Source organism: Gavia stellata, chromosome 24, assembly GCF_030936135.1.
Source record: "Gavia stellata isolate bGavSte3 chromosome 24, bGavSte3.hap2, whole genome shotgun sequence".
Lineage (NCBI taxonomy): Eukaryota > Metazoa > Chordata > Aves > Gaviiformes > Gaviidae > Gavia > Gavia stellata.
The window spans coordinates 12,566,909-12,593,218 of NC_082617.1; the positions used below are offsets into that span (position 1 = coordinate 12,566,909).

Below are 26,310 nucleotides of genomic sequence, written 5' to 3' on the forward strand. Positions count from 1 at the left end.
GCTGCTGGGAGCTGCACGTCATCAACCAGAGACAGGTGGTAAGTGAAGACCCTCACACCTTATCACTGGGCAGCAACTGCAGGTCTAAGCTCCCACGACAACAAACAGGTAAAGTCTGACTCGGATCTCCTGGGATTTTAAAAGCCTATTTAAAGGCAGTCATTTTTGCCACGTTAGTATATTGAAGCATGGAAGTAGTGACCGCTTCACTCAGGGTAAATGCAAGGACGGATCAGTCAGGAAGGACAGTAACAAACTGTTACCTTCCCTGAGAAAAGGGATCACAACTATCAGTTCTCCAAATATTTATACGTGCTTTCAATTCATACAGATTTTTCCTCCAATATAGTAATGAAGTAGTTCAGGGAGAATTTTTTATCCATGCATAATTTTGCTGAAGTTTCACTTTTTCTTGTCAAGAATTTTAGAGGCAGAATTGCAATAGAAAATGGCAGCTGAGGAAGGGTAGCATGCATTGCTAACAGTGGCCCCAATCTGTACCTCCACCAGTAAAAAGCCCAGTTTTCTTTACCTTTTCGGTTCATCCCCATCTGGAGGCATTTGAGCAGCCGGCAGTACTGGCATCTGTTGCGCTGTTTGCGTGACATGACGCAGTTCTTGTCTCGACTGCATCTGTAAACCCGCTTGTTGCAGATGCTCCTTTTGAAGAACCCCTTGCAGCCCTCACAGGAGATGATCCCATAGTGCAGCCCCGTAGCTCTATCTCCGCAGATCAGGCAGGTTCGCTGATCCACCCGCTCATCTGGAAGAGAAGACGAAAGGCTTTGTGTTCAACAAAAGGGCTTCACCGAGCAATCAGGAACTCTCCCGAGGGGACTGGGAAAGTCTCGGCACCCTGTGGCCTGCCCGGACAGACATCTGCAAAGCAGAGCGCGGCACAGGCGCTCACCCAGAAACGCCGGTCTTGGCAGCCCGGCACAGCCCGCCTGGAGGTGCCGCCGGCATGAGGCTCCTCACTGCCTTTACTCGGTCAGCACAGCAAGGTGTGCAGAGGGGTTTGCCTCACAGGCCTGCCACAAATCCAGTTCCTCAACCGCCAATAAAGTCATTTCAATTCAACATATTTATAGGATATTAAGTCCAGAAATTCTCAACAGTGGCAAGTAGAATGAAGAAAAGTAAAACCCAAGTTTGTTTAAAAAACAGCCTCTCAGAAATGCCCTAGGTCACACAATTTATCAGAAATGAAAGGAGTTTGGGAAACGAAGCGCCGTTTAGATGGCGAGGAGCACACGTTACAGCCGTAAGAGGCCACATCGCTGCAGTGCCTGCCTCTGCCACGAAACAGTGTCTCCTCCCTCCATGGGCAGGAGGTCAAACCCCGTCACCCGGGGGACAAACGAGTCCCTGAGCGGCTTTCCTGGTGCTACCTTATGTATTCCCTTAACAGAGAACAGGGATGAGAGCAAAGAAATGGATGATGTTTTCTCATCAGCGTGGCACAAGCATGCTGCGCTGCCGCAGAAGTTTATTCTATTGCAATTCTCAGGTTTTTCTCTGAACACTCCTCTCGATGCCCAGTGGTCCCAGCACCCACGGTGGGCACACAGTAGGGAAACCCTTGAGTTTCTGTACGGTCAGTGTGATGAAGAGGCAGCCGGCTGTCAGGCTCATGCGGATCCATCGCACAGCGCTGGAGAGCAGCAGCGCATGGCTGCAAGGGGAGGCTCCATCTTTCACTTTCCCAGTGCTGGGACAGGGCCCTTGGAGCGAAGGTGAGAGTACAGCTCTCCCCAGCAGCCTCCATCAAACTTCGTGCTGTTGATAGCAGAGGAACAGAAACCCTGAGGGGAAAAAGGGTCTAAAGTGCTCTGCATCAACCGCACAGACCAGGGTGCGCAAATACAGAAATTGTGCTGGGCAGACACCAATGAACATGAAATCCTATCACACCTTGTGTATTCCCAGGGGCAAGCAGAGGGACCGGGCCACCTCCTCGCTTCCTCCTGCAGCTCCAGCAGCGCCAGCAAAAGCCTCACAGCACAAGTCACCACCCAGAACCCAAGTGAATTACGTTATTCATTATTACAGAAACAATCGTATGGTTAAGCCACAATGATGTGATTTTACTGTTCCTTTTCCAAATCTTTGGAAGGCCTTTGAATGGCTAAAAATGTAAATTGCAGGACTCCCAGCAACAGGAGCTGTCACATTAAATTCAGCATCTTAAGACTCTGACATTGCCTCCGAGACAGAGCAGGGACCAGGCACAGTGCAGGGAGAACCTGTGAGCAGGCAGTGACCTCGGTGGACAGGGATGTCAAAGAGAAATCAAAGGGAAAGGAAAAAGTAAAGGCTGGCTGAAGAGACCCAGGTAGTTAACCCAGATGGGTCCTCATTACCTTGCATCTGCATAGGGAGGCTTAAACCTTGCTTCAGGTTAACAGTCAGCTACACTTCCAATAATGCCAGCAAATTGCACCAGAAGCTTTTCCTGCAGCAGATGTTTAGCACAGGCAAACAGCTTAACCCCTTGAATGCCAAGCCAATCTGCCTTCCCACCCCAGTGTTTTAACCCATTAATATCCTGATAGTTGCAAACAGAGCTGCACTTTGAAGATGGGCACTATTCAAGTGCGTTCAGGGGTACACACAAACCTGCTGTATACTTCATGGGGTTACTTTCCCAAACGTCAAATAACCATTACCCGGATGACTAGACCACCCTGGCTGAGCAAGGCGGAGAGACCAAGGAACAGAAAGGGCATCACTTCGGTTTGGAGCAACAAGACTCGAGGAACCATACTTCTGTCTTTCACTCAGTCACACATTTCCTACGGATGCTGGTTAAACCAAATTATTTCCAGTATTTCTTGGTGTGAACACACAACCATGTGATCTCCAACGGGCAGAAACACCCACAGCTAAAGCAGGACCCAGGAGGTGGCAACGGTTCTCTGCAGCTCCCTGGGGACAGATGCTACACATGGTTCTCCACATGAGCCTCAGGTACCCAGAGTTTGACTTCAGTGTCTCAGTCCTTTCCCTCTGGAGTTTGTGTGATACATATATTTAATCACATTTAGTAAAAGGCAAGCTGCTCGGTAGACACTAGAAATGCATATGCTTTCCAGGACCTGCCTTGCGAGGGCAGGCTGTGCTGTGTAGGAAGTTATTCCTCTACGGCCAACTGTTCAAAACGCAGAGGAGAAACTTCTCCGCTGCAGGAGCTCATATGATAGCTACAATCTCAAATTAATGGGGAAATCAGGAGTGTGTGGCAGTGCTTGGGGGAGACACCACAAAGCAGTCAAGGTTGTCCCTTGGGAAGGGGAAGGTAGGACAGCCCAGACCACGTGGCATTCTGGACCTCACCAGTGGAGCCGAAGCTGGATTTGCTTTTCTCTTCCTCCAAGATGGCCGCGAGCTGCAGAGCGAAGGCACTCGAGGGCAAGTGCATCCAGGTGACAGGAACAGAAGAGAGTGACCCACATGGCACCCTTACACCTCAGCAGGGACAAAGGCTCCTTCCAGACAGCACTCAAGCAGCCATAACGGCAACTTGTCCAGGTGATGAGGGAATTAGAGCGATGCTCCGGCGTGGGTGGCAGAGGGTCACACCGTGTCGGAGATGACGGGTCTTGACAGGTAAAGGAAGTGGTTGAGAAGATGAGAAACAGGAGGTGGGGAGAGGGCAGTAAGAGAAGGGAGACAGAGAGACAGACAGACCAGGTCAGAAAAACAAGGAGACAACATAAGGGACAGAAAGAATAAAAAAACCTTGAAGACCAAGAAGAAGAAGAGGAGCACAAATTCAAAACAGAGAAACCATCTGACACGATTACTTTAAAATAGATAGCACAGCCAGAGCAGGAAGGGAGGAAGAAGCCTGGCACAGCGCCGGGAGCAGGCAGGGGCTGAACCGCTACCTTAGGCAGGAGACGGAGCGGGGCAGGCAGCTGCCTGCACCCACCGTCCCACTGGGAGCTAACCAGAGAGCTCAGACTGAGCAGACGCACAACTACGCAAATCCGCATCGTGCCTGGTGTGCTACCCACACCCCGTTGTTCCCATTTTGTGTCACTCAGTGAAATGATACAGACCTTGGAAAAACCCCAACCTTAGGACGGCGCCAGCTTGTGAAGATGAGCTGGTTCAAACTCACTTCAGCATGACAACACTGAGCCTGGTTTTCCTCACTTAGATTTGACCAGGGAGTTTTCTGAGACAAAGGTGGTTTTATCTACAGGGTTTTTGGAGCAGCAGGAGGTAGAAGTCACAGTGAAGTCCTCCCCAATCTCAATAAAGCCTAAGCAACCTGACAAACCAGTGTGTAGCTTCTTACTACTGGACAACATGTGAATGTAATAGAAATAAATGAGCCAAATCTATTAGGATCAGAAATGAAACCAGTTTTCAGTTACACAAGCCAAGTAAAAATCTAAACCAGCTGCTCTTATTCACAGCAGCTTTCTCCACAGTTTAAACACAGTGGAAACCATAACCAATCTGTATTAATCTTTAAAAGGTTTGCTAATGCACAGCATGCAAATTTGCGCTTTTCTGCAAAGTTCACTGCAATTGTTATAAAACCTTAAAATAAAGGGATGACTGAAGGAAATGCAAACTTAACTACAGAAACATTCACGGTGTCATCACCACACTAAACATTCCCAGTTTTACAGGACAGACAACCTCAGGTATGTACTTAATGAAGACTGCAGAGGAATGCTGGTACAGATCAGGACTGGGGCTATCTGAGCATCTCGCTGAAGGGAGGCAGCTAAACATGACTTTGTAGTCACCAATTGCATAATCTCTACCTTCAGCTATCTGATAAACGCTGGGAGGGGGCCGGGGGATTAGCCTAGGACAGAAGAGTCCTCTATCTGCAGGGCTTAGCTCAGCCTCAGCTTAACTCCCGGCCCTCCCCCTGCTCCCACCAGCAGTGCCATAAATCTCGGGCGCTGGGGAATCCCAGGGTCAGCAGCAACGGCCGCGCTCGCCACCGGGCACGCCGTGCCACGGCCGGGCAAGCTGGGGTGGAATTAGGGAGCCATGAAGCTACTGGCTTACACACATGGCAAACGGCAGAGGAGGACGCCGTGGGTTGCTGCAGCATCATGGCGCGGCACCCCAGCCTGCAGCATGCTGTTGTGGATCTCGGGGCTCCCGCCTCACCCTGAGCACGCTGATGGCCGAGGATGTAAATGAGGGCTCATTTCCAGGCGCAGCTTTTTTGTTGTGGGAAGAATAGGGCCGTCGCCTGGCGAACATGGGAAGCCTGGATGATTAAAGCCGGGAGGAATCAGGATCCTTCCCTCGCCATCCCCATCTCCCCGCTAGCAGGGTGACGGTGAAGTGGTGTGAATGGCCCGATCGCCACAATAATGGCACATGCCTCCCTGCAGAAACTGTTAATTGGGTGGGTTTCCAGATTAAAATTCACCGTAGAACAGCAGCACACACCACGAACAAAGACACAGACCTCCAGGGACCAGAGAGGTGCCCGTACAGCCCGTAAACTGCCGCTCAAACAAAACTGGTGGATAAAAAATAATTACCTGCAGAAAGTCTCAGAGTTTCAGAGGTTTAAAAAATCCTGTAGGAACCGTGACCAGGCCCAAGACGCTCCCCCTGCGGCCCACGGGTTTGCTGGCTCCTGACCTTTGCTATTTTTCACCCCACTCAATTCATGCGCCTTGTGTAGGCGAACGCTGGGACAGCCGGGGCAGAATTGCAGCGAACTTTACAGAAATAGTAAAGCACAGGCAGATTTAAAGCAGTTTTGCGCTGGGGGTGCTCTGAACTCCCTTAACCTTGAAATTTCACTAGAATATCAAAACACACAGTAAGTATAATAATTTTAAAGCAACTAGCCCTCCCTCCTCCCTGGCTCCGTTGCCTCTCATCTCACCAATTCCCCTGGTTTCAAAAGCCATTCGAGACACTGTAGGTTAAGAAAGAAAACAATTGATAAGAAGTTTTTTCAAATACCTTGCACATGCTTTATTTCAGAGAGAGAGGGCTGAGGAAGCTTCCCTCCCCCCTCAATTTTCCTGAAGGGTCTTACATTTAACGAACTCATATACGGGATATTCTGGCTTTGTTCTCCCAACCCATTGTAGCAGGGGCCACTAAATCAAACAGTTGCTGCTACGACAAAAGCACTCACAAAAATCTCAACCTCATCTTGAACCCTGAAGATTTTTATGGCTACTCCCTTGCTAACCCCTCCCTGAAGCCACATTAAAGGATGTATTGTTTGCAAAGGTCATGGTAGGTTTCATACCACATTTTAATACAATGTAAATTCTCCAAGAATATTATGATGTTACACAAGAGTCATAGAAGATGATGTGAGAAAGAGAAGAAATCTCTACTTGTCTATGTTTTGTAAGGCAAACGGTAGAAGCAATACACTTATTTTTTTAAGATTTACTTTTCCCCTCAGCGAAACAAGTAGTCTTGATAATTTTAAAAAGAAAATTCCCCTGAATTTCCAAAAGGAAATCCCTTCAAACCTGCTGAAGCACACAGCAAAGACACGTACAGAAAACACAAAAGCGCATGAATGAGCATATAAAATACACAGCAAATAAAGTAAAGCATCGGGACACACATCCAGCCTTCAGCAAGCCTCCATCACCACTCCCACCTGTATCCCTCCTGCCGACAACCACCCCGAGCAGGCTACCGGGAAGCGCCTTCGGTGTTCCGAGAGCGAGTGAGCAGCACGGCCGCATTCCTGGAGGGGACCAGACGCTGCCTTCATCTCAGCCGCTCCCCACGGCTGCGAGAAGGATCGCACCCACCCTGGCGGATGCAGTTTAAAACCATGCAGCACCTACAGCTCCCTCTGAGAGATTTACCTTGGAAATAAGACCCAGTGTCGGTGCAGCCAGTTTGCGTGACTTGTAACATCGGTGCTTGATAAGGGAGCAGAAACAAAGACTTTGTTTCCTAGAGTGAGGCCAAAAGTGAAGGCACAAACCTGCACCCCAATCCCCAGAGCAGACGGTGCTGGGATTTGGTCCTCCCGAAAAGCGAGAGGGAGGATGCAGAAAGCTGTGGTTTGCAAAACTTCCCATTTGAACAACAGAACGTGATTTACAGCAAAGAAAATCCTTTACAGCTGAAAAAAGACTACCGATGACACTCCACACTGCAATTCATTAATATATTTAACATCTTTTCAACTGTGTATCATTTATTTGCTTCGTGATTAACTCACCCTATCACAACACACCCCACAGCACCCTTCAGCTGGGTTTAAATCTCAAGCTGCTCCATACCAGCTGTTTGGGGAGCGGGAGCGGGAGGGGGAGATCTCACACATGTGTTACTTAAATCCTGACAAAATCTCGCTCTCCTCTTGCCTCTGATGATGCCTCAAACGCAAACAAACATCTTAAAGATTTCTTTTTCTCTTTAACTTCCCTAACGATTTTTTTCATAGTCAATTTCTAGTTTCAAGAAAAACATCTTGTTAAATTCAGTCCCGAGAACTGGGGTGATTCCCCCCTCGCTGCGGAGAGCTGCATTGTCCAAGCAAGCCCACCCCCAAAACCAGCCGCGTTTGCTTAAGGGGATTTTCTTTAACTCATAATCAACGAACGCAAGGATGCAGTTTTCCGTTCGGTGGCCCCTCCCCGGGACAAGAGCCGAGCCCATCGCCGGGCGCACAATGGGCCGGGGCGTCCCGCTCCCCCATGGACCCCGCAGATGGGGGTCCCAGCCCCATGCTGGAGGCGGGTGAAGGCACCAGCGTCCTGCCTGGCCAGGCCCGGCGCAGAGAGCAGATTGTGTGCCCCGGATCAGGCTGGCCATGGTGAGAGCCTGAATAGAATTAACCCTCTGTGAACTAAAACAAAAACATTTGTGTGCCCAGCTGGGATAAAGGTTAATTTAAATGGACAAGCCTCCTCAAGTCCTTTAAGAAAAAAAAGAAGGGGGAAGAAAGAGGCTGCCGGCAACCTTATTCTCTGTACTGTAAAAAGATGTTCTACTTACACAGACACAGAGAGCGCGGTCGCATTTTAAAAAGTGCCGACCCAGTATTGAAAAGAAGAGAGGAGAAATGCTGCAACAGAGAAATGGCCAGTGCATCTCAGCTTTACTCTCCCTTTCCAGCAATTAAATCCGAAACTCAGTCTTACTCCACACCAATTTTGTTTCTGCCAAAGAAGAGTTCAGTCTAAAGAAAACCCTCATAAAAAACGAGAAATCATCGGTTGCTCTTTTTCGTGTAGGTATAAATCAAGAGCGTGCAGCTGATGAAACCCATCACCCTTCCCTTCCGCGGGCTGGGACCGGTCACCACTTGCATATCAAAAACTCATCTGCAAAATGCAACTTCTCCCGGAGCAGCTGGGAGCCCCTCTCCCCCCGGCCCTGCCTCACCCCGACACCCAGCCCTGCGCCCCAGAGCACCCACGTCCCGCGGGACCCAGCGCCGGCCCCACCAAGCGTGGGCAGGAGCCGGCCAAGGGACGAGGGACGCTGCGAGATTGTGGCCCCGCTCCATTGTGCGGCACAGGGAGGACGGGCGACAGGGCCTGATCCTTCGCTCCAGCCAGTTGTTGCACAAAGAGTTTGGAACAAAAGCCCACCGCACCAAAATGTGCCCCCGTTAGCCGGCACGGCAGCCTGCAGCTGCTGAACAGGCACAAGGTCTCCATCGCGCTACCCGTGTTCACACCGTTTGCACATCGACTCCGAGTTTACAGTCGCTCTGCCATGCGATCAACTTTCTCTAATCCAATTTAAGAAAAATAAAGCTTTTTGCATGGTCCCCTGCCCTTGCTCCAGCACGGCCATACTCTCCAAATTAAAATCTGGTTTAGACTCTATTTTTTAAAATTGATATGTTACAAAGCATTAAGATTAAAAACTGACTTGCCTGCCTAAAAATAATTCCCTTAGACCTATTTAAGTTGTCTAGATGTGCAACGACTGAGAATGATGCAGAATTAGGAAAATCTAAGATTAAAACAACAAGAAGAAAACCCAGCAGTCCCTGCCTACCAGGAGGCAGGGCCTAGGCACAACTAAAAATGACTTTTCAAAACGTGTGTTACCCAAACATGCAGCGTGCTTTCCTTAAATATTTCGTCCTTACTCTGAAGAAGAGCTTTGCCACTGTCTTCAGTCATAGGAAAAAAGACCCACTGTAAAATATCTGTGAACTCGTATTAGTCCCAGGGGAGACGGAGCCACGTTATCAAGTGCCTACATGACCCCGCTACTATCAATAATTAACAATACTAAAAAAAGCTCTTCCAGATGGTCAAAGGGATTAGGAAGTTTAAAATATAAACACATTAAGCCACAAAACAAACTAATACCCTCTTTTTTTTTTTAATTGCATAATCCGGTTGGCAGCTGAAGGCTGCGATGGGCGGCCAGCTCACGGCAGCGCGGAGCCGCCTTGGAAAAAAGGAAGGGAAGAGAAGGAAAAAGCCCTCCCGGCTGCTCCGCCGCCGCGGCCCCGGGCAGGACGCGGCCGGCGCTCGGCCAGCGCCGCTCTCCCCGGGCGCCGGACGGGGCGGCCCCGGCCCCGGTCCCCCCGGGGCCGCGCACCCCCCGGCGGCCGCCGCCCGAACAAAGGCCCGGCGCCCCGCGGCCCCGCTCACCTTCCATGCAGGTCGAGTCCCGCTTCATCCCCCCGGCGCCGCGCTCCTAGGGCCGCCTCATGGCGGCGGCGCGGCGCGGAGCGGGGCCAGCGGCGCGGGCGGGCGGGCAGCCCGGCTCGGCCATCGCCGCCGACCGCGGGCCGGCCCTATGCTAACGAGCCGTGATGTCAGCGCCGCCTCCGCCGGGAGCCGCGGGGGGCCGCGGGGCCGCCCCGCTCCGCCCCGGCCGCGCGCCCCGCCGGGCCCAGCCGGGGGAGGGGGGGGGGCGGGAAGGGGCCGCCGCCCCCGCCGAGGCCGGACCCCGGGCGGCCGGGCAGCGCCAGGCCCGGGGCCCAGGCCCGGGCACCGCTCCGCGTCGGTCCCCCACCGACTGCCCGGCACGGGCAGCAGAACCACCGGCTGAGGCATGAAGAGTTCGCCCAGGCCGAGCGAACCCAGCAGTCTCTGGCGTGAAAAGTGTTCCCGCAACCTGGAAACGACTGTTGGCCAAAACCTCGGGTTTAGTTTTCATCGTCGCGGGAAGGCGGACTCGGGGTGGATGGGTCCCGCTTTACGAGTAAGCCAAGGCGGGCAGCACCGCACCGCGGGCACAGCCGCCTGCACCGCACAGGCCAGCGCGGGCAAGGCAGGGCACCAGCCTGCCCACGAGCAAGCGCCTTCCCGTGCCCACGCGTGGCTGAGCGCTCCCGCGGCACAGCCGGCAGCCGCGGCCCGCTCTGAAGGTAGACTGGGACTCCCAGTTCCCGCGGGACCGGGAACTGATGTGCTGCCGCCGTGGTCGCTACAGAGCAGCGGACCAGAGCCTTCCCCGCGGGGGTCTGCACAAGCCAGCCATGGGGACGGGACACTGGCGACTGGATGCTCACTTCAACTTCCTCACCAGCGGATCACGTGCGCCTTGTTTGTGGTAATACAGAGGTTTCCAGAGGGTGAACAGTCAACGCAGCACGAGCTATCACTGTTTCATAGTCTTCATTTACAGAAACGCGGTAGTTGCCAGACAAGCAGAAGCACAACCTGTTCCAGCATCCCCCTCGGCCATGCCCAACACCAGCACTCCGGAGGAAAGCTGAAGGAACTGCTGCATAACCCATTTTCTATCCTCTGAGGCTGCTTAGCACAGGCTTGGTTTAGAAAAGTGATTTCGGCCTCAGTTTGTGTTTTTGTCGTCAGCCTCACAGAAGCTGACTTGAAGATCAGTACCCAGACTGACATGGAAAACAAACCTGGCTCCAGAAAGAAACCCACCTGCTGAGCCGCGCTGGGAAACGGGGGTTTCTGCCTTCTGCCGGCAGGTACATTCTGCAATCAGCTGTGGAAGTGCCACAGAAGCATTTTAAAATTGGGATGGAGTGGGGAAAAAACCAAACCACTGCCTGAAAAACTGCAACAGATCAGGAGATAAAAGTAGGTGTGCCATCAGCAGGGGCAAGGGCTCTCCGAGTCCCCGTGAGAGCACATCCCACGGGAGGAGTGGTATGGTGGATACTGACGGGGACGAGGGAGCTGTGCAGCCCAGTTCTGGTCGCCTGAACCAAGCAGTGGGCTAAGGACAGCGGTGTGTGCGGGGAGACGATGAACAGGGTAGGACTGGTGCGCACGCAGCTGGTGATGGACAAGTGCAAAGGTCAGTCAAATGATCAGAACTTAACAGTGTGATCTACACTGGCTTGTCAGTGAGCTGGCGTTCACTTTCCTAATGGAAATAGTTTCAGCAGCACTATTGCTAGAGTGGAATTATAATCACACTGGCCGTAGCTCCAACAAGAAAGCCTGCAGGATAATGAAAAACACTACACGAGACATTGGGTGTTTTGTCTTTTCCCAGTTTCTCTCTCACCTAAGAAAAAACTCCATGCTGCTCATCCTCCTCGAGGCAGATCATCTCTGCCTCTAAACTTAGTGGCTCTGCAAACTTTCATAACAATAAATCCGTGGCTGATTTAGCTGCCCATCTCAAAACAGCTACTGCCACGGCAGCACTGGTAACAGTGAGCTCTTTGTCAGATACAGCCACGTGTTTCTCTGCAGCAGTGAATGTTTTCATGAAGCTCTTCATCCTCCTCCTGGGACGAACTCAGTCTTGGGTATTGGGCAGTTCATGTGTCCTTAGTGCTGCAAACATGGGATGCCAGATAACCTGTCTGAGTTGTCAGCTGGGTTTGACCAAGCCCAAACCAACGCTCACCACACCAAGGCAGTTAAGGGAAAGGCCAAAGACCTTTCGGCCAAGGCCCAATTCAGCCTGTCCTCCAGATGTCCACGCTGACTCCGGTCAAAAGCCGTAGTCTGCTTCTGTTCCTCATCCTGAGGACTGCAGGACTCAGTCATGCTCTGAGAAATGGCTGACTTAAAATAAACAAGACGCAGAGGCAACAAAAGAGGTCATATTTCACTCCATCCCAAGCCTGAAATTTTAGCGCTTTCTGGTGACACCCATGAATACAAATAACCACATCTGCACGCAAGAGCAGAGCTCAGCAGCGTCCTCCTGGCAGTCTGGGCACCCTGCTCCAGCTGACCCCGCTTGGGCCAGGGGGTCCGACCAGGCCGTCTCAGAGGTCCCTGCCAACCCCAACCCTTCCGTGATTCTGTCTATTCATAATCCCATTTTTAAGCCAGCTTTTCTGCAGGAGCAGGTGCATAACGCAGGAGCAAGCTGTCACAAACCAGTCCTGCACTGGGCCAGGTCTCCGGTTTGCTTGTGCTGTAAATCTGTAAAGTTGCTGTGTTGGTCCTTGACGTGCTCTTCGGATTGACCTCTCTTTTTTCACTTTGGAGGTTACCAAAGCAGGGCTGTGTGAGGAGCTGTTGCCCTGCCCTCGCAGCGCATGGCCAAGGTAAGCCATCCCCTGGCTGCACTATTGACACAGCTGTTTGCAATTGTGCCTGCTCCCAAAGCTCTGCATTCTTCATCCCATGTGAGCACTCCGCTTGCTCCCGGCACCCCTGGGAGAGGTGTGACCAGAATGCAGAGTGCTTATTTTGTAACGCCACAGTGTGATGCGGACACAGCGATCTGAAATAAAGCAACTTAATCTCAGGCTAACAGGCTGACACGAAACTGCTCACACAAGTGCTGTTGGGACTCAAAACAGAGATACACCAAAAAAACCCCTGCTAATTCAGAAACAACTGCAAGTATAGACAAAACCTGGCTGGGGAAAGGATAATTGGCCAAACAACCCAAATCCTGCAAATTACTCAAATTCACTTACATTAAATACACATCACAGTTTGTCCATAATAAATCCTTAAGGGCAGAAAATAATTGCAGAGATCTGGAACTGTTCTGTAAAATGAGAAGCCAAACTAGGAATGCACAGAGGGCAGGAAAAGAGACAAGAAAGATTAATTCTGTCATCTGAACCAAACAGCCTTAAAGCAACTCTGGTAAAAGGAAAAATAAAGTGGCTGGTTGTTATTTCAGCCTGAATCAGCCAATTCCCACCCCAAACAGAAAAAGCTGGCACTGTTGTAACCAAGAGCTAACATTTTAGAATAGCACCAGTTCGTAACAGTAAAAGCCAAAACCGTTGCCAAAAACTAGACAAGTGACAATGCTGCCTGCAACAGATTTATTGTCCTGACATTATGGCCATGAGGGACGGGCATGGGAAGCAAGACGAGGACACGGGAAGATCTCCAGGGTGTGCTGAGCATCAACTCATCCCGCTACCAAGGCGGTCACTTGTCTGCGAGCGAGGACAGCAAAAACACTGAGTTTTGCTGCAATTTGTCCACAGTGAACAGCAGTGCCAGGCAAACCAGCCAGGAGACAGTGTGGAGAAGATGACAGGTTATACATGTGGCAGGAGAAAAGGAAAATATGCATAAGAGTTGTGCAACGCTTTAGAAGGCGTCCTGTACAAATGCAGGAGAGCTTTGAGAGCTTTTTCTTAAGAACATTTTCCCTATTTGCTTTTGGGACTGCAGGTGTTTCGCCCGGGCTGCCTGCGGGAAGCGACTCTGCAGGCAGGAGCTGAGCAGGCACCGCCAGGCGCTGCCTCCTCTCCCCGGGTGCTCCTGGGGCACGCGCTGTGAGACCGCGATTCCGCAGAGAAGGAATTCTCAAGAGACGTGACTTTTTCAGAAATGTAGAGCCTACCTGGAGTCGTGAGGCAGCAATGAAATGGGTCAGACACTGCCAGACGGGGACAGAGACAGTCTTCCAGGACACCGTCACTTGTCACAGCCGATGCCTAAAAACTTTCCTGAAAAACCCAAATTTGGGCAGAGTGGGGCTGGCCTACCGCGTGGCCCCAGGGTGGGTGCAGCCCTTCCTCGCACTCTCACCCTCCCACCCACAGCCACCGTTTCATAATTCTCTGGGCTCCTGTGAGGCTTTGCCCATTTTCATGACAATCAGGGCTCTGTTGTGTTGACGCAGTTTGAGACATCAGCCCCTTTGTGGCATGAACAAAGTCCGGGTTGCGGACGACAAAACCGAGCACGTCTCGGCGCTGAAGGCAACTAAACCAAGAGCTGCCTCCATGTAACTGAGCTTGCCACTGACCAAACTAAAATACTAAAGTGGATTTGATTTCAAGCAACAAATAGCGCATAAGGAAATACCAGACTCTCGGCTTTGTTTTCATTTTACCAACAAACGGTGCCACTGGCAGCATCTCTGTTTTGCAGTGCTGACGCTCCTGAGCCCGCACGGTTCGGCAGGCGCAGGAACAGCCCCGTGCACGCAGGAGCCTCAGCCGGGGAACAACACCCAGGGCCCGCATGCCAGAACCAAGCTGATTTGCAAATGTAGCCGAATACATTTTATAAACTCAGATTAACACATCTCAGCAGCCTCAGTTACTGCAGACATTACTGCTTTCAGCCACTGCAGCAAGAGAACTGGTTCCAGGGAAACACAGCACATGCTTTCCCCAAAAACTCTATTTCCCTCACTGTATGTATACAGATATTTCAGAGACAATAAAAAAATTAAAATAGTTTACAGAAGCTATGGAAGGAACTGCAAGAAATTATAATAAACATCCGCATGACTTCTGAGAAGTCTTGTGATAGCAGTTAAGTAACAGATGTGGGTAATTCCTCTGCTCCCTAGTGCTAAACGCACCAGGAACGTGGTGTTGATAATTCTGATGAAGGCACTCAGTGCATGTAAAATTAAGCATCTTCCTCCTTCTTACTAGTTTGATAGGTTGTTGTGCAAAATGAATCCTTCTACCAAATTTCCAGCTTTATCTGTTTGTTTATATTTTGATCTGCTTGGCCACTGCCTTTGCCATCCCAGTCTATTGAACGGCTTGCAAGAAGCGTTTCATTGCATCTTCTTGATGGGTGACAAACAGCGGAGACCAGCTCTGTATGACAGAGGAGAAAACAGGGGGGAGGTTAAGGGCTCCTTAGAGAGGTCACCTTCAGAGGAAAAAAGGAAAACAAATGGGATTGTAGGCATGAGAAGTATATGGTTTTACTGCCTTAGTGGGCAAGTACAAGAAAGGAGAATTGCAAAGGGAGAAGCTTTACATTTCTATGAGCAGGCAATCCAGCTCCATTCTAAACCCTTCGCAGAAAGCACTACGGGATGACTCCATCCCATTCTGGAAGCACGTCTCCTGTAACTCCCAGTAACCCAAATTGGGTCACGAGGTGTCAGATCATTCCGGAAAATGGGGGAAGTCCTTGAGCTGGGTCCCCGTTGCCAGCAATAGCCCCGCAGTGCCTGCACAGCCAGGGCAACAGCAAGCCCAGGACTGGATCCGGCCCTCGCACCCTCCTCCTCGTGTCCTGCAGTCAGTTGTTTCTCCCACGGGGCCAATATTCAGGCACAGAATCCCCCGAGCAAACACGGGGTGCAGCAGTGGGGCTTCGTCCCAGCACATCCCACCTACAGAACCAGCACACCCTATCAACACCAGCACATGCACAAATGAGCAGAAACCTCTTTGTCCAAACCTGAAATGGGTCCGTGCCTGGGCAGAAAACGCAAATGCTTAGCAGGATGTAGGAGCAGAGGAGAGGCATGTAGGTCGGACGGCAGAGAGTATCTCCCGGACTTGAAGAGGCAGGAAAAGTTTTATGCGTTTAAGTGGTAAACTGAAAAGCCAAAAGATTATTTTAGGCCTGACTTATATAAATTGCAGTGGTACCAACTACCCTGTCTGCTGTAGTTGCCGGTATTTTTAATAATAATAACAACAACAGACCAACAGTTTGTTATTATAACTGTTGTTATTATTATCATTCTGAGCGTTATTTCCAAATAGGCAGCAACAATTGCTGGTATCCCCAGAAAAAAACAAACAGTGAGAGTACATTTCCTCAAATTTCAGGTCAGACAGCAAAACAAAGAGGAAAAAACCTTCAAAACTAAAGCTGCAGATTCTGTACCTGCATCGAACACGTTGTTACGACTGCAATTGCTAATGAGCTGATTTAGATCATTAGGAGTATGGGACAAATCCTGTTTGTGAACTAACCGACTGCTCTCTGCCGCTTGCACATCGGTGGGACTTGGCAGAGGGGACGGGGAGGTGGCACAGCACGGAAACCAGCGCAGAGAGGAGAATCGGCGCCATGTGTGACAGGAAAGCAATGCTGAGCAGAAGGGCACGAGCATCGCTTGTAAGCAGGGCTATTTCCAAGCAAAAATAAATGCGTTTATTCTACAGAAAGAGAGAAAATGTCCACAGTTTCTAATCCTTGGGATTTACAGCAAGTTTAAAAAGTGCACTACCCTGAAGCATTACTGTGCAGTCAAGTGAGATGGGATCCCAACCCCCTCTGCCCCTCGGCAGCACCCCGGAGCGCACAGCCCACACCACGTACCCGTGCAGGGATGCTCGACCCGCTCCACGGTCACTGCCAGCCTTCAACGTGCTATTCTACAACGCCATGTCATTTAAGGGCCAAGTCTTCCTACCACTAACTGGCCCCAGATCCACGGCCTGACAGGGCGCGGGTTTCCAGGCTGACGGCCGGACAGGAGAGGGCAGCATCCGACAGACGGACCGGCCGGTGTGTTGGTGGTACCCCAAGGAGCACAGCAGACCCAATTTCATAATACAGACAGTGCTACAGCAGACGCATAATCTGCACTGTGCTGTCTTCATCATACTTTAAAGCTGAGTACTACGTAGACATAAACCAAGATTTTAAAATCAGCTTTTACTGTCCTCAGGAGCAGAAACCCATTAGCTCTGGTCTCAGCTCTGGAGGCGAGAGCCCTCCTGGCCACCTGCACTGCCGTCAAACCACGGCTCTGCAGTGATCACCTTCCCTGAATGCTCCACAGATGACCAAAACACAACCGAGCCCCGCTAGTGGGCTGGTTGGCCCTTTGGTTTTATTTTTACTGCAATTAGCTTTTCTGTTACTAGGAGTTGGCATTTAAAATGTCTTTTTTTGCCAATCTTCTTTGACTATTACAGTTAACTTGTTGAAGTTTGTAATACTATTTTCTTATTTCACAAGAAAAGGAAAAGCTGAACAGAAACATCCTTCCAGAATTTACAAGAATGGGAATAAAAGTATGGAGGAACTGTCTGGTACACCCTGACAATACCCACAGACTTCCCTTTTGTTCCCAGGTAACTGAACAAGAATACATCCATTCAGAAAACAGCATATTCCACTGAAAAAAAAGAACATCACCAGAACTCCCAGCTTCTGTTCTTAGCTCTGCCAACACCTCCTCAGCTTGAAGACGGAATGATTTACTACCTTTAACGTACCTCATCTTATCCACCTATAAACCACAATTACTTCTGACATGATGCCAAGTTTAAATGAAATTGCAAGATGTCAAAATCCATGGAAAATATATTTATTAGAAATGCAAGGACAATTATGGAAAGAGGAGATGACACTGGACAACAGGGCAGCAAAAATTCCCATACTCAAAAAAACTTTGTGTAAACACGCCCTCCTTTCTAGCGGGCTCAAAGCAGTAAGGAAAGAGACCCGGCACGGCAGAGGTGGCACAGTGACATACCTGGCACTGTTTTACAGGGGTGAGGGTCAACGCCAAGCCTAGCTGCCTAGGAGCATGATTTTTCAGGGGCTCTGAATCCCCTTTTGTTGTCTAGCCATAATGTGTTAAGCATCCAGCTCAAAGCTCCATCGGTGGCTCCTTAGGAAAAACACTTCATCATTTAAAGCTTCTGCTATTGCAGATGTTAGGAAAATGTTCCCATAAACTACACAGGTTGTTCTGCCTGTGAAGTCGAACCCTTACGTGTACAGCAGGCAGCGTGATTTCAACATGACACCACGGAAGAGGACGGTGGTCAGGAAATTAAATCTTTTTATTCTGTCCAGTCCTTTGGAGCAGTCTGGAAATCCGGGGCACTTCTGCATTGCCACCCCCCTCCTACTAATATAGCTCTCACTTTTGAATAGGGCAAGAGATAGGTTCTGAAAATACAACTGTTACCTGCCTGTATTCCTTCTGCTAAATCTGATCCTAGTCCTTTCCTTCTGATAAATTAGATTCTCAATTTTCACGTAATCTCTACCAGCAGCTCCTAGGCCCCAGATACCACCCACCCCAGACAGCACGAGGTCCCAAATTAAGATGTACGTGACTGCAAATAACAGCCAATTTTACAAGACTAACACTAGGGAAAAAAATCTTCCATCCTCCTCTCCATTTGTGAAGCTACACAGGGCAAACCACTCACATGCTTATTACTGACAGACAGCGAGGCTGCCGCGAAGTGGGGACGGCTTCTTTGGGTGTAAAGACTGAATCGAACGTGCAGTATTTAAGACAATTAGATTTTCAAAGAAACTACACTAAACATTTCTTTCATGTGTAATCAAATTATGTTAAAGCAAACCTCATAATTTAAACCATTCCATTGGTCAGCTCCTATTTGTTTTCCCTGCACCCTCATTTTTGCTCCAGATCTGTCACATTACATTAACACCTTTCCTACTCACTGCCTACAGAAATAACAGCCTTCGACATGCCTGCACAATCCATTTGTCCTGCTCTAATTACTTTTTGACATAGCCTCTTCTGCTGTTATCTTGCCTTTTCTGACCTCTGTCTATATTAAAGCCATTTAAAACAATCTTTAAACTCGGTATCTATTGTGATGTGTCTTATATGATACTGCTGGAGTATCAGGCGGCAACATTTTGTACATCAAATATTTAAATCTATGGTAATAAGATAAGGTACTTGAGGAGGAAAGCGGATACATATTGGTAACAGCTACAACTGTCTGTTCATACCACGAGTCCCCAGGCCTGCAACACATTTTCAGGATGAAATTCCTATAGTCGTAAAACTGTTCCACGTAACTAGGTGGCTCAAAGATAAAGGGGGACTTCTGCTAAGACTCTAAGGAACTTCCCTTAATTTCACAAATGGGGAGGAAAGCAGGAGCAATTGGGAAAAGTGGTCATCTTGGACAAAAAACCCCCAACAACCACCAAACAAACTGAGTAGGCAGGCAGAGGACCAAGCCGGGCGCACCAACAATGGCAGTTCAGAAGGAAGCATGACAAATCACACTCTTCTCCAAACCCAGAGAAGAAACCAAGAATCTCTAATCCCAATGTCCCTCTGTTTTCATCAAGCCCATTCAAAAAATGTGCCCTCATTTTCTTTTGTGGCTGATTCACAGAAGATGAGCCTCTAATTACCAGCTACTTCCCCGCTGAAGCAGCAGAGGATCTGCTCTGTGCCAAGTGTCTGCTTCGGAGTCAAGAACTTATTCCATGTGATGGAGCAAACTAATTTTTTGGATATCAGGTTGATCCCTATGTACATATGTCTCACGATACAGTCTAACTACATCTTCACATGCTATTTTCCCCACGCTCCTGCGTCACGCTAACTTAATTGGTAGCTAGTCAATATTTTACTCGCATTAGAAGATACTTCACAAACCTACATTGGCTCCGGTTCATTTACAGGGTAATTATCCAGTTCACACAAAGTCTGGTCTTCTAGATACAACCCGTACGGATCCAAGTGCAGCTCTGCTGGGAAAGCATAGCTCTATATTTTGTCTTCCAGATGACAGCACTATAAAACTGACGGGGGACAAAACCAGAGTCAATTAAAATACATTAAATGTAATGTAACAATGCTATGATTTGTCATAGCCAGCCAAGAGGTTTTATTTCTTTGAATTCCTCTGACTTTGTCCTCAGGACATTAAGAGCCCATGCATGCTGTGGAAAGCTCTTCCCATGATACTTCCCTACAGACATTTTTATTTTCCCCTTTTTCTTTCCTGTCAGCAGCCCTGACCGCAAAAGCCTGTCTCATTAAGACATCTACACATCGAAGGGACCCATGGATCCAGGACCAGCCCAGTGTGCTACTGGTCTGCTACTGGTCTGCTCATAACATCCCTTTTTGCAGAGCTCTTCAATCCTTACGTGCAGCTGGATGTCACCATCAGTGAAGTGGCAGGACGGGGCGGAGATGGGCAGAACAACAGCCCTGCCTTTGCGTGCTTGTGGCGACGGGAGGGCAGAGGGTGGGCACAGACCAGTCCGGGCTTTAATTCTGCAAGATTCAGAAATGCACTTTTGCTGGAATAATTTTTTGGTTTATAAAGGGATTATTTTCGTCCTCATTTTTTCACATCTATTTCTCAGCTTTTTTTTAATACAGCTGTTGGAGCAGACCTGGGATGTCCATTATCCAAACAATAATAACTACCAATTATCGTGACCTCACTCACATTTATATTAATAGAGTATCTAGAATCAATGTACTGTTCCCGTGGTGTTTCCATAAAGGTAACCTAAACATGAACTGGGCTGTGCTGGGTCAGACTGCGCCAGCTCCCTGCAAGCCCCGACCTGGTCTCAGACAGTGGCCAGAGCAGATGCAGGGGAAACAACAAATTACAAATACTAAAATTAACCCTTCTCGCTTTTTAACTTTTTTTCTTAAGTAAAATGTACATTTATTTTAGAGAAAGACATTTAATTCTCTATTTAAAATAATCCTCCACGTCCACATCCTTTTGGACCACCACCAGCGCTCTCCCGAGTCCCCTCTGAAATGCCAAATGGCTTCTCTTTATGCAGTCTGTCACCATGAGGAGGGTTTCTTGGCCTTTACATTTCTTCTCAAAACAACCACAGATGTTTTGGGGGCATTTGTGAATTCAGGGTGTGTAGAAGTGGTTTATATTTTTAATTTGTCCTTTTTTACCACAATCCTACACCACACCCTGAATTCCCCAACAGGTTCCATTACCGACAGCATTCTTCCTTTATCGTTCACGTTTTGATTTTGTTTTTTATATGTTTGTGATTCACCTCTGAAGATGGCTGTAACATCATTACTGCACCACAGTATTCAGTATTATGGTCTGGAAGCTCTAACCAGGTCTGCTGGGGTAGAAGCTGCACAAACAGAAGAAATTAGGGGCAGCTACAGCTTAAAGGCAACAAGTAGCATAAGATGTGCTTGAACAAATTCACATACTTGCAATTTGTAAATACAAGTTATCCAGCAAATAGTGTCTAGGGCATCCGTGGTGAATTGGCCGATTTCTTACAGCCTAGGCAGAGGGTTATCTTGGGAAGAGAGCTCAGTGCATTTTCAGCCTACCCACGTACCAGTTTATACACCCCTGGATCCTGCTGGAAACGGAGGGACAGATGGCCAGAGGAATGGATTCCAGAGGTAAGAAAAAAAACTCTCCTAAATGAAGTACCCTCGAAGAGGTAGAGATGCTCACAGAGGGCAGTGGCTGCTCTGCCATTGATTTCAAACACAAACAAACCAGCCCTAGACCGGCGTTCGCCGTCGGGTTCTGCAGGATTCGAGACAAGATCCAGAAAGGCTCAGCCAACTTTTCTAAGTCCTACATTTCTTTCCATCAGATCCCAAAACGATGTGGAAACCATCTTGAACTGGAAAAGCAGGAGCCTGAGATGATGCTGTGCTGGAGCACAGCTGATGGAAGGGCTTTTTAGTACTACTGAGCTTGCATGACATCTAATAGCAGGAGCAGGTTAATGCTGAAGTTAATTACTGAAACGGCACGTATATACGGGACCAAAAGCAACAGACCACCAGACCTGGAACCGAGACTGTAGAGATTTCCAACTTTTATGCCTTGCAAGTGAAGAGGCTCCAAGTTCCTCTGTACAGCTGGCAAAGAACAGCATCTCCTCCCGCAGCCGGCTTGAAAGCAGTCGCCCGGCAGAAGTCAGGGACCTGAATTCCCTGTGCAGGAACCGCGTACTCAGAGGTTACCACGTTAGGACAGTGGTTACTTCTTAACAGATGCCTCTAAATTACCTATCAAAGGAATCCACCTTTCTCTGAGACTGCCCCGGGGCAACGGCCTCTGAATTAGGGGGTTGATTTCCCCTCATTAAGCGTGTCCTGAGCTGCGCTCTGTCCTCTTTATGGCTAGCACTGCGAACGCGAGAGAAACACTACAACTTCATGGAACCCACCGCTACCACCCTCGTTTTACTAGCTCTGCCGTGCTGGGAATGTGAAAATGGCAGATTACCTAAACCAAACACGCTCTCCCCGTTCCTCTCAGGGGGCTGAGGAGCGGCGCACCCGAGGCACAGCTGCGGCAGCCTGTCTGCGTGTGCTGCGGCGGGACAGACAGACAAAACCGCCCTTCCACGGCTGCCTTCCGCTTTGCCAGCTGAAATCCAGCCGGCCTCGCTGGCTGCCGACGATTTCCATAAATACTCCCACAATGCAGCGCACCCGCGTTTAGCCGGAGGGATCCTCTCCAACGCGAGGTGCCATGAGAAATGGGGGACGATTTTAGAGGAAACGTGTAAGATTCGGATTTGAAATGAAAATGATCCGCCCCAACAACAGGTCCTGGATTTCGGTTTTAAATTTTTGACATTCCAATCGTATTATATTTTCATGTTGCTTATTTAAAGTAAGCCTATTCATTTTTTTAGAAGTTAAAAATTAAAATCTGCATTTGTGTTTTTATCATGTATCTTCAAAACGATGCAGATTAAAAACTCGCAGTGCTTACCACCAAGCATCTTATCACAGAGAAGACAGGGCGGTTTGTGCTGTGTTGTGATGACTTTGCAGCACACGTACTACAGAAAACAGTCTTTGCTACTCACAAGAGACTCTCCAAACGTTCAGATTCACATATCGGAGCGCAGCGAGGGTGGCATACCCTGTGTTAGAACAGGCTAAATCACATCTAGCAAGCTCCTACCCCAAATTTAGCAAACTATGCTTGCACTACATTTATATGAGCAAATGTAAGGTGTTAGATAAAGGCCACACCGGAATTAAAATACAGTCAATATGTGGTTAAATCAAGAGTTAGGCTTATATAGTTCTATAGATACGAATGCCACTTAACGAAACAGAATATCAATATCCACAGGGCAGCGACCCTCTTATTTAAAGCAAAAAAGACATCCATCTTTTCCTGTGTGAATTGTCATCCCGGGTAAAAGCCTTGCTGAAACCTAATTACATTATCGCTTATTATGTGTAACAAAATATAAACATTTTCCTTATGCCCTCAGAGAGCAATCCCAGAGGAATCCCTACACCCACCCCTTAATATATATACCATCGTGTCGAATACAAAGCACTCTGATCTAGCCTCATCCCCCCACTAAATTGCTGCAAACTTTTCCTCGCACATATTATCTGCAAGTCCAGGGAGAAGCTGCTTTATGCAACAGCAATATAGCGAGCGCAGGGTGACAGTCTAACATGGTGTCCTGCTGAGATCCAAGAATAGCAATGCCTTAAAAGGCAGCGATGTTGAGATCACAAGGAAAAGAGAATTAGGGCACAGCTGTGGAGTTCTGTAGGCTAAAACATAGACTCAATATGTCAGAGAAAATTAAATCACAGAGCTACATGTAATTTCTAGTCTCATTTATAACTTAGCTGTAGCTGTGCAGAATTGGGACTTCGGTCATACATGTGAGTCGCTGTGTTTCTGCACACAGAAATAAAAAATGAAATTAATTTAAAAAGAAAAAACAAAGGAGTTATATGCAAACAACAATACAAACACCTATGTTTCGAACGATGTTTACATGCTATTGCAGCTCAATAGTTTCATAGGCAACCTTCTGTCCAGCTCTTGAGGACAACCAGAAAAGCCACAGCACCACTTGTGAAACAAGCAGAGCTCACAGCTTCACCTGCAGCACAAAACGAAGACAAACTACACCAACACATTAGCAAGCTAAACGTATCTGAAAAATGCCTATGTTTTCCTGTGGCTGTCAGACAAGGAAAGAGACCCTTCCTCAAAAATGAAGGTACCAAAACTGATAACAAACTTTTGCACGGGCTTTTTCCCCCTTGAAGAAGTGATGTTCTTACATTTTTCGGAACAGTATTGACAAATAAATTTGTTAGTATTTCTTTATGCTGGAAGTCCAGTACTAGCTTCTCCTGTAAAAGCATTCAGTATCCACAGAATACAGTCCATTATCCTCTGCCAATATCTACTGCTGCAGTCTGTGTCCAACTCATTAATTTTGCGGGATGCCGGGGTCTGTAACCGTCGGTGTGAGGGCTGTGCTTTAAGCCGGGAGGTTGCATGCCTTCTCCAGAGTCTTCTCCCCGGCTCCAGCCAAACCTCCGGAAGGCACCACCACAGAGGTAACCACGCAGAGCTGTTAGATGGCAAGAACCGTGGATTCAGTGGGACCCCGTGGATGAAAAGATGGCCTTTAGGCAGAGCAGGACAGCCTCTCCGACTGAACTCCATCCACCCAGGGAGCAGCTGAGCAGTGCCTCACCCGGCACAAGCGGACAGGCTTTACCTGACAAGAAGACTTAAATTATCTCTTTAAAAGCCTCTGAAGGCCAGGGACAGATAAGAGAGAAGATGGAGGAGAAAAGGAAGCTGGCAACAAGGGAGCAAGGGACTGATTGTGATGAGGCATATACGGTGAGCTTTCCTAAACAACCGGTACTTGAGCACTAACACTCACTGTTCTGTGATACAGAACAGCAAGAAAACAGAGGTAGGAAGCTGCACGTAATTACGACTTTGTTTAGCTAAGTATATTTCCTGTGGAGCTTACAAAGCACAACTGCATGCAAAGCATGCAGATTTGTTGATATCAGCTATCCTTTGTCCCTGAAGAGGTAAATTATACATCTGATTTGTATACAAAGTTGAAAAACTGTTAAAGGTTCAGCTGCAGACAGAGCTGCGGACCAACAGCCCACAGGAGCCAATTCCTATGAAGGGATAATACATGGGGAGATTTTACAAAGGGTAGAGAGTTCAGCAGCCAACAGACGGGGAGCAGCTAAAACAACGCAGCGAGAGACCGGCACGGGCAGCCCAGCGACCGTCCAGCCAGGGTACAGCGTTCGGTGGGACGTGACCTGTCGACCCATCTCCCACTGCTGGAGTTTCAGAGCAGTGCGCACGTGGCATCGCTTGGGAAAAGGAGGAATGCGCCATTACAGCCATCACATGGGGAAGGAGATAACCAAGAGTGCAGGGGATGAGCAGGAGCAGGGTGTGAATTCAGTTTGCAGCGATGAAGGTGAGAAGGCTGTTCTGGAAATCGCTAGTGTTGGGAAGGGTTAGTGAGGCAGTCCTCAAGCACAGGTACTGCACACAGGGTACACGTGCACACCGCAATTTCATTAATAGAGAAAATGCCAAATGTTTGAGATGAATTGTTTTTCCTAAGCAGAACCACGTATTACCTACATTAAAGCACAGCCTAGTTCATACACACGCAATGTTTTTCACAAATACCACACGTGGTGCAGAAAACAATCCCGTAGATGAGGATGCAAAATGAGGTCACTAATTCTCTCAGAATATCTTTTGAACGAAGGCTCATCGCAGCCATACACATTGCCACCGTCCACACTCGGGTCCTTACGGTGGTCTGCCGCCCTCCTCGCGTGCTGGGAACCGTCAGCCCTCCCCGGTGGGTTTGCGGCGCGCGGCTGCTCCCAGCGCTGCTCGCTCTGACCCACTTTCCTGCAGTATTTCTGCATAGCGACAGAGGTCCTAGCAGGACAAGCGTCACCTCCCAGCCCACGGGATTCTCCATTTCCTACTGCTTCCACTGGGAGAATGCGTTCAGCATTTACATGCAGGCACACACAAGCATGGCATTACACAGAAACGTATGTAAAACCCGTAAATCCCAGGAAGAGAAGGAACTAGAACAACAACAAAAAATCCTGTTCTCATTTGCCGGATATTCCTCTGAAGTAGACGCAGGGCTGTGAGAGCGGCTAAATGAATAACCAGCTGATGGATCCTCCTAACTGCTCGGAAGAAGCCTGGCTGTTCCCTTCTGGCTAAAGCTCTTTTAAAGGCACTTTGCTCATTTCTCTCTAGCTGGTTTGAGCATTCCTATTACCCCGAATCAACCCTGCCCTTCGACTTCGACCAAAAGAAATACTAATATACTGAGCCAACGAGAAAGTTGTTATTCCTTCCTTACGCCTCGCCAAAGCTCTGACACTGTGAGGAAATGCATTTTCCCACCCAAGCCCTGCACACCTCACTTACTGTCCTATTTCCATTCACTCAGTCCCTACAGAATTACAGTGTATTGACTGCAGATGCACTTGGAGTTCTGATGTCATCTCAAGGCTCTTTCTTTTTTTTTTAGGTGAAGCATCTATATTTCCTCTGTTCTGAAATTTTGTGCTGAAACTATAACAAGCCAAAAATCTCTTCAATGGGAAATTTCACAAACAGAGGATTATGACTTCAGCTACAGAATAAGCAGCAGGAGCAGATGGAACTCTTCA

At 48.7% G+C, this 26,310-nt stretch overlaps 1 protein-coding gene across 1 annotated transcript in view; it reads right to left on the reverse strand.

Annotated features, from left to right (window-relative positions):
* NR6A1 (nuclear receptor subfamily 6 group A member 1) overlaps nucleotides 1–26,310 on the reverse strand; it is a 73,244-nt gene that overhangs the window by 17,624 nt on the left and 29,310 nt on the right. The window contains exon 2 of the mRNA XM_059828838.1: nucleotides 533–763. Coding sequence (XP_059684821.1) covers nucleotides 533–763 — 231 coding nt within the window. The remainder of the gene's footprint in view (nucleotides 1–532; nucleotides 764–26,310) is intronic.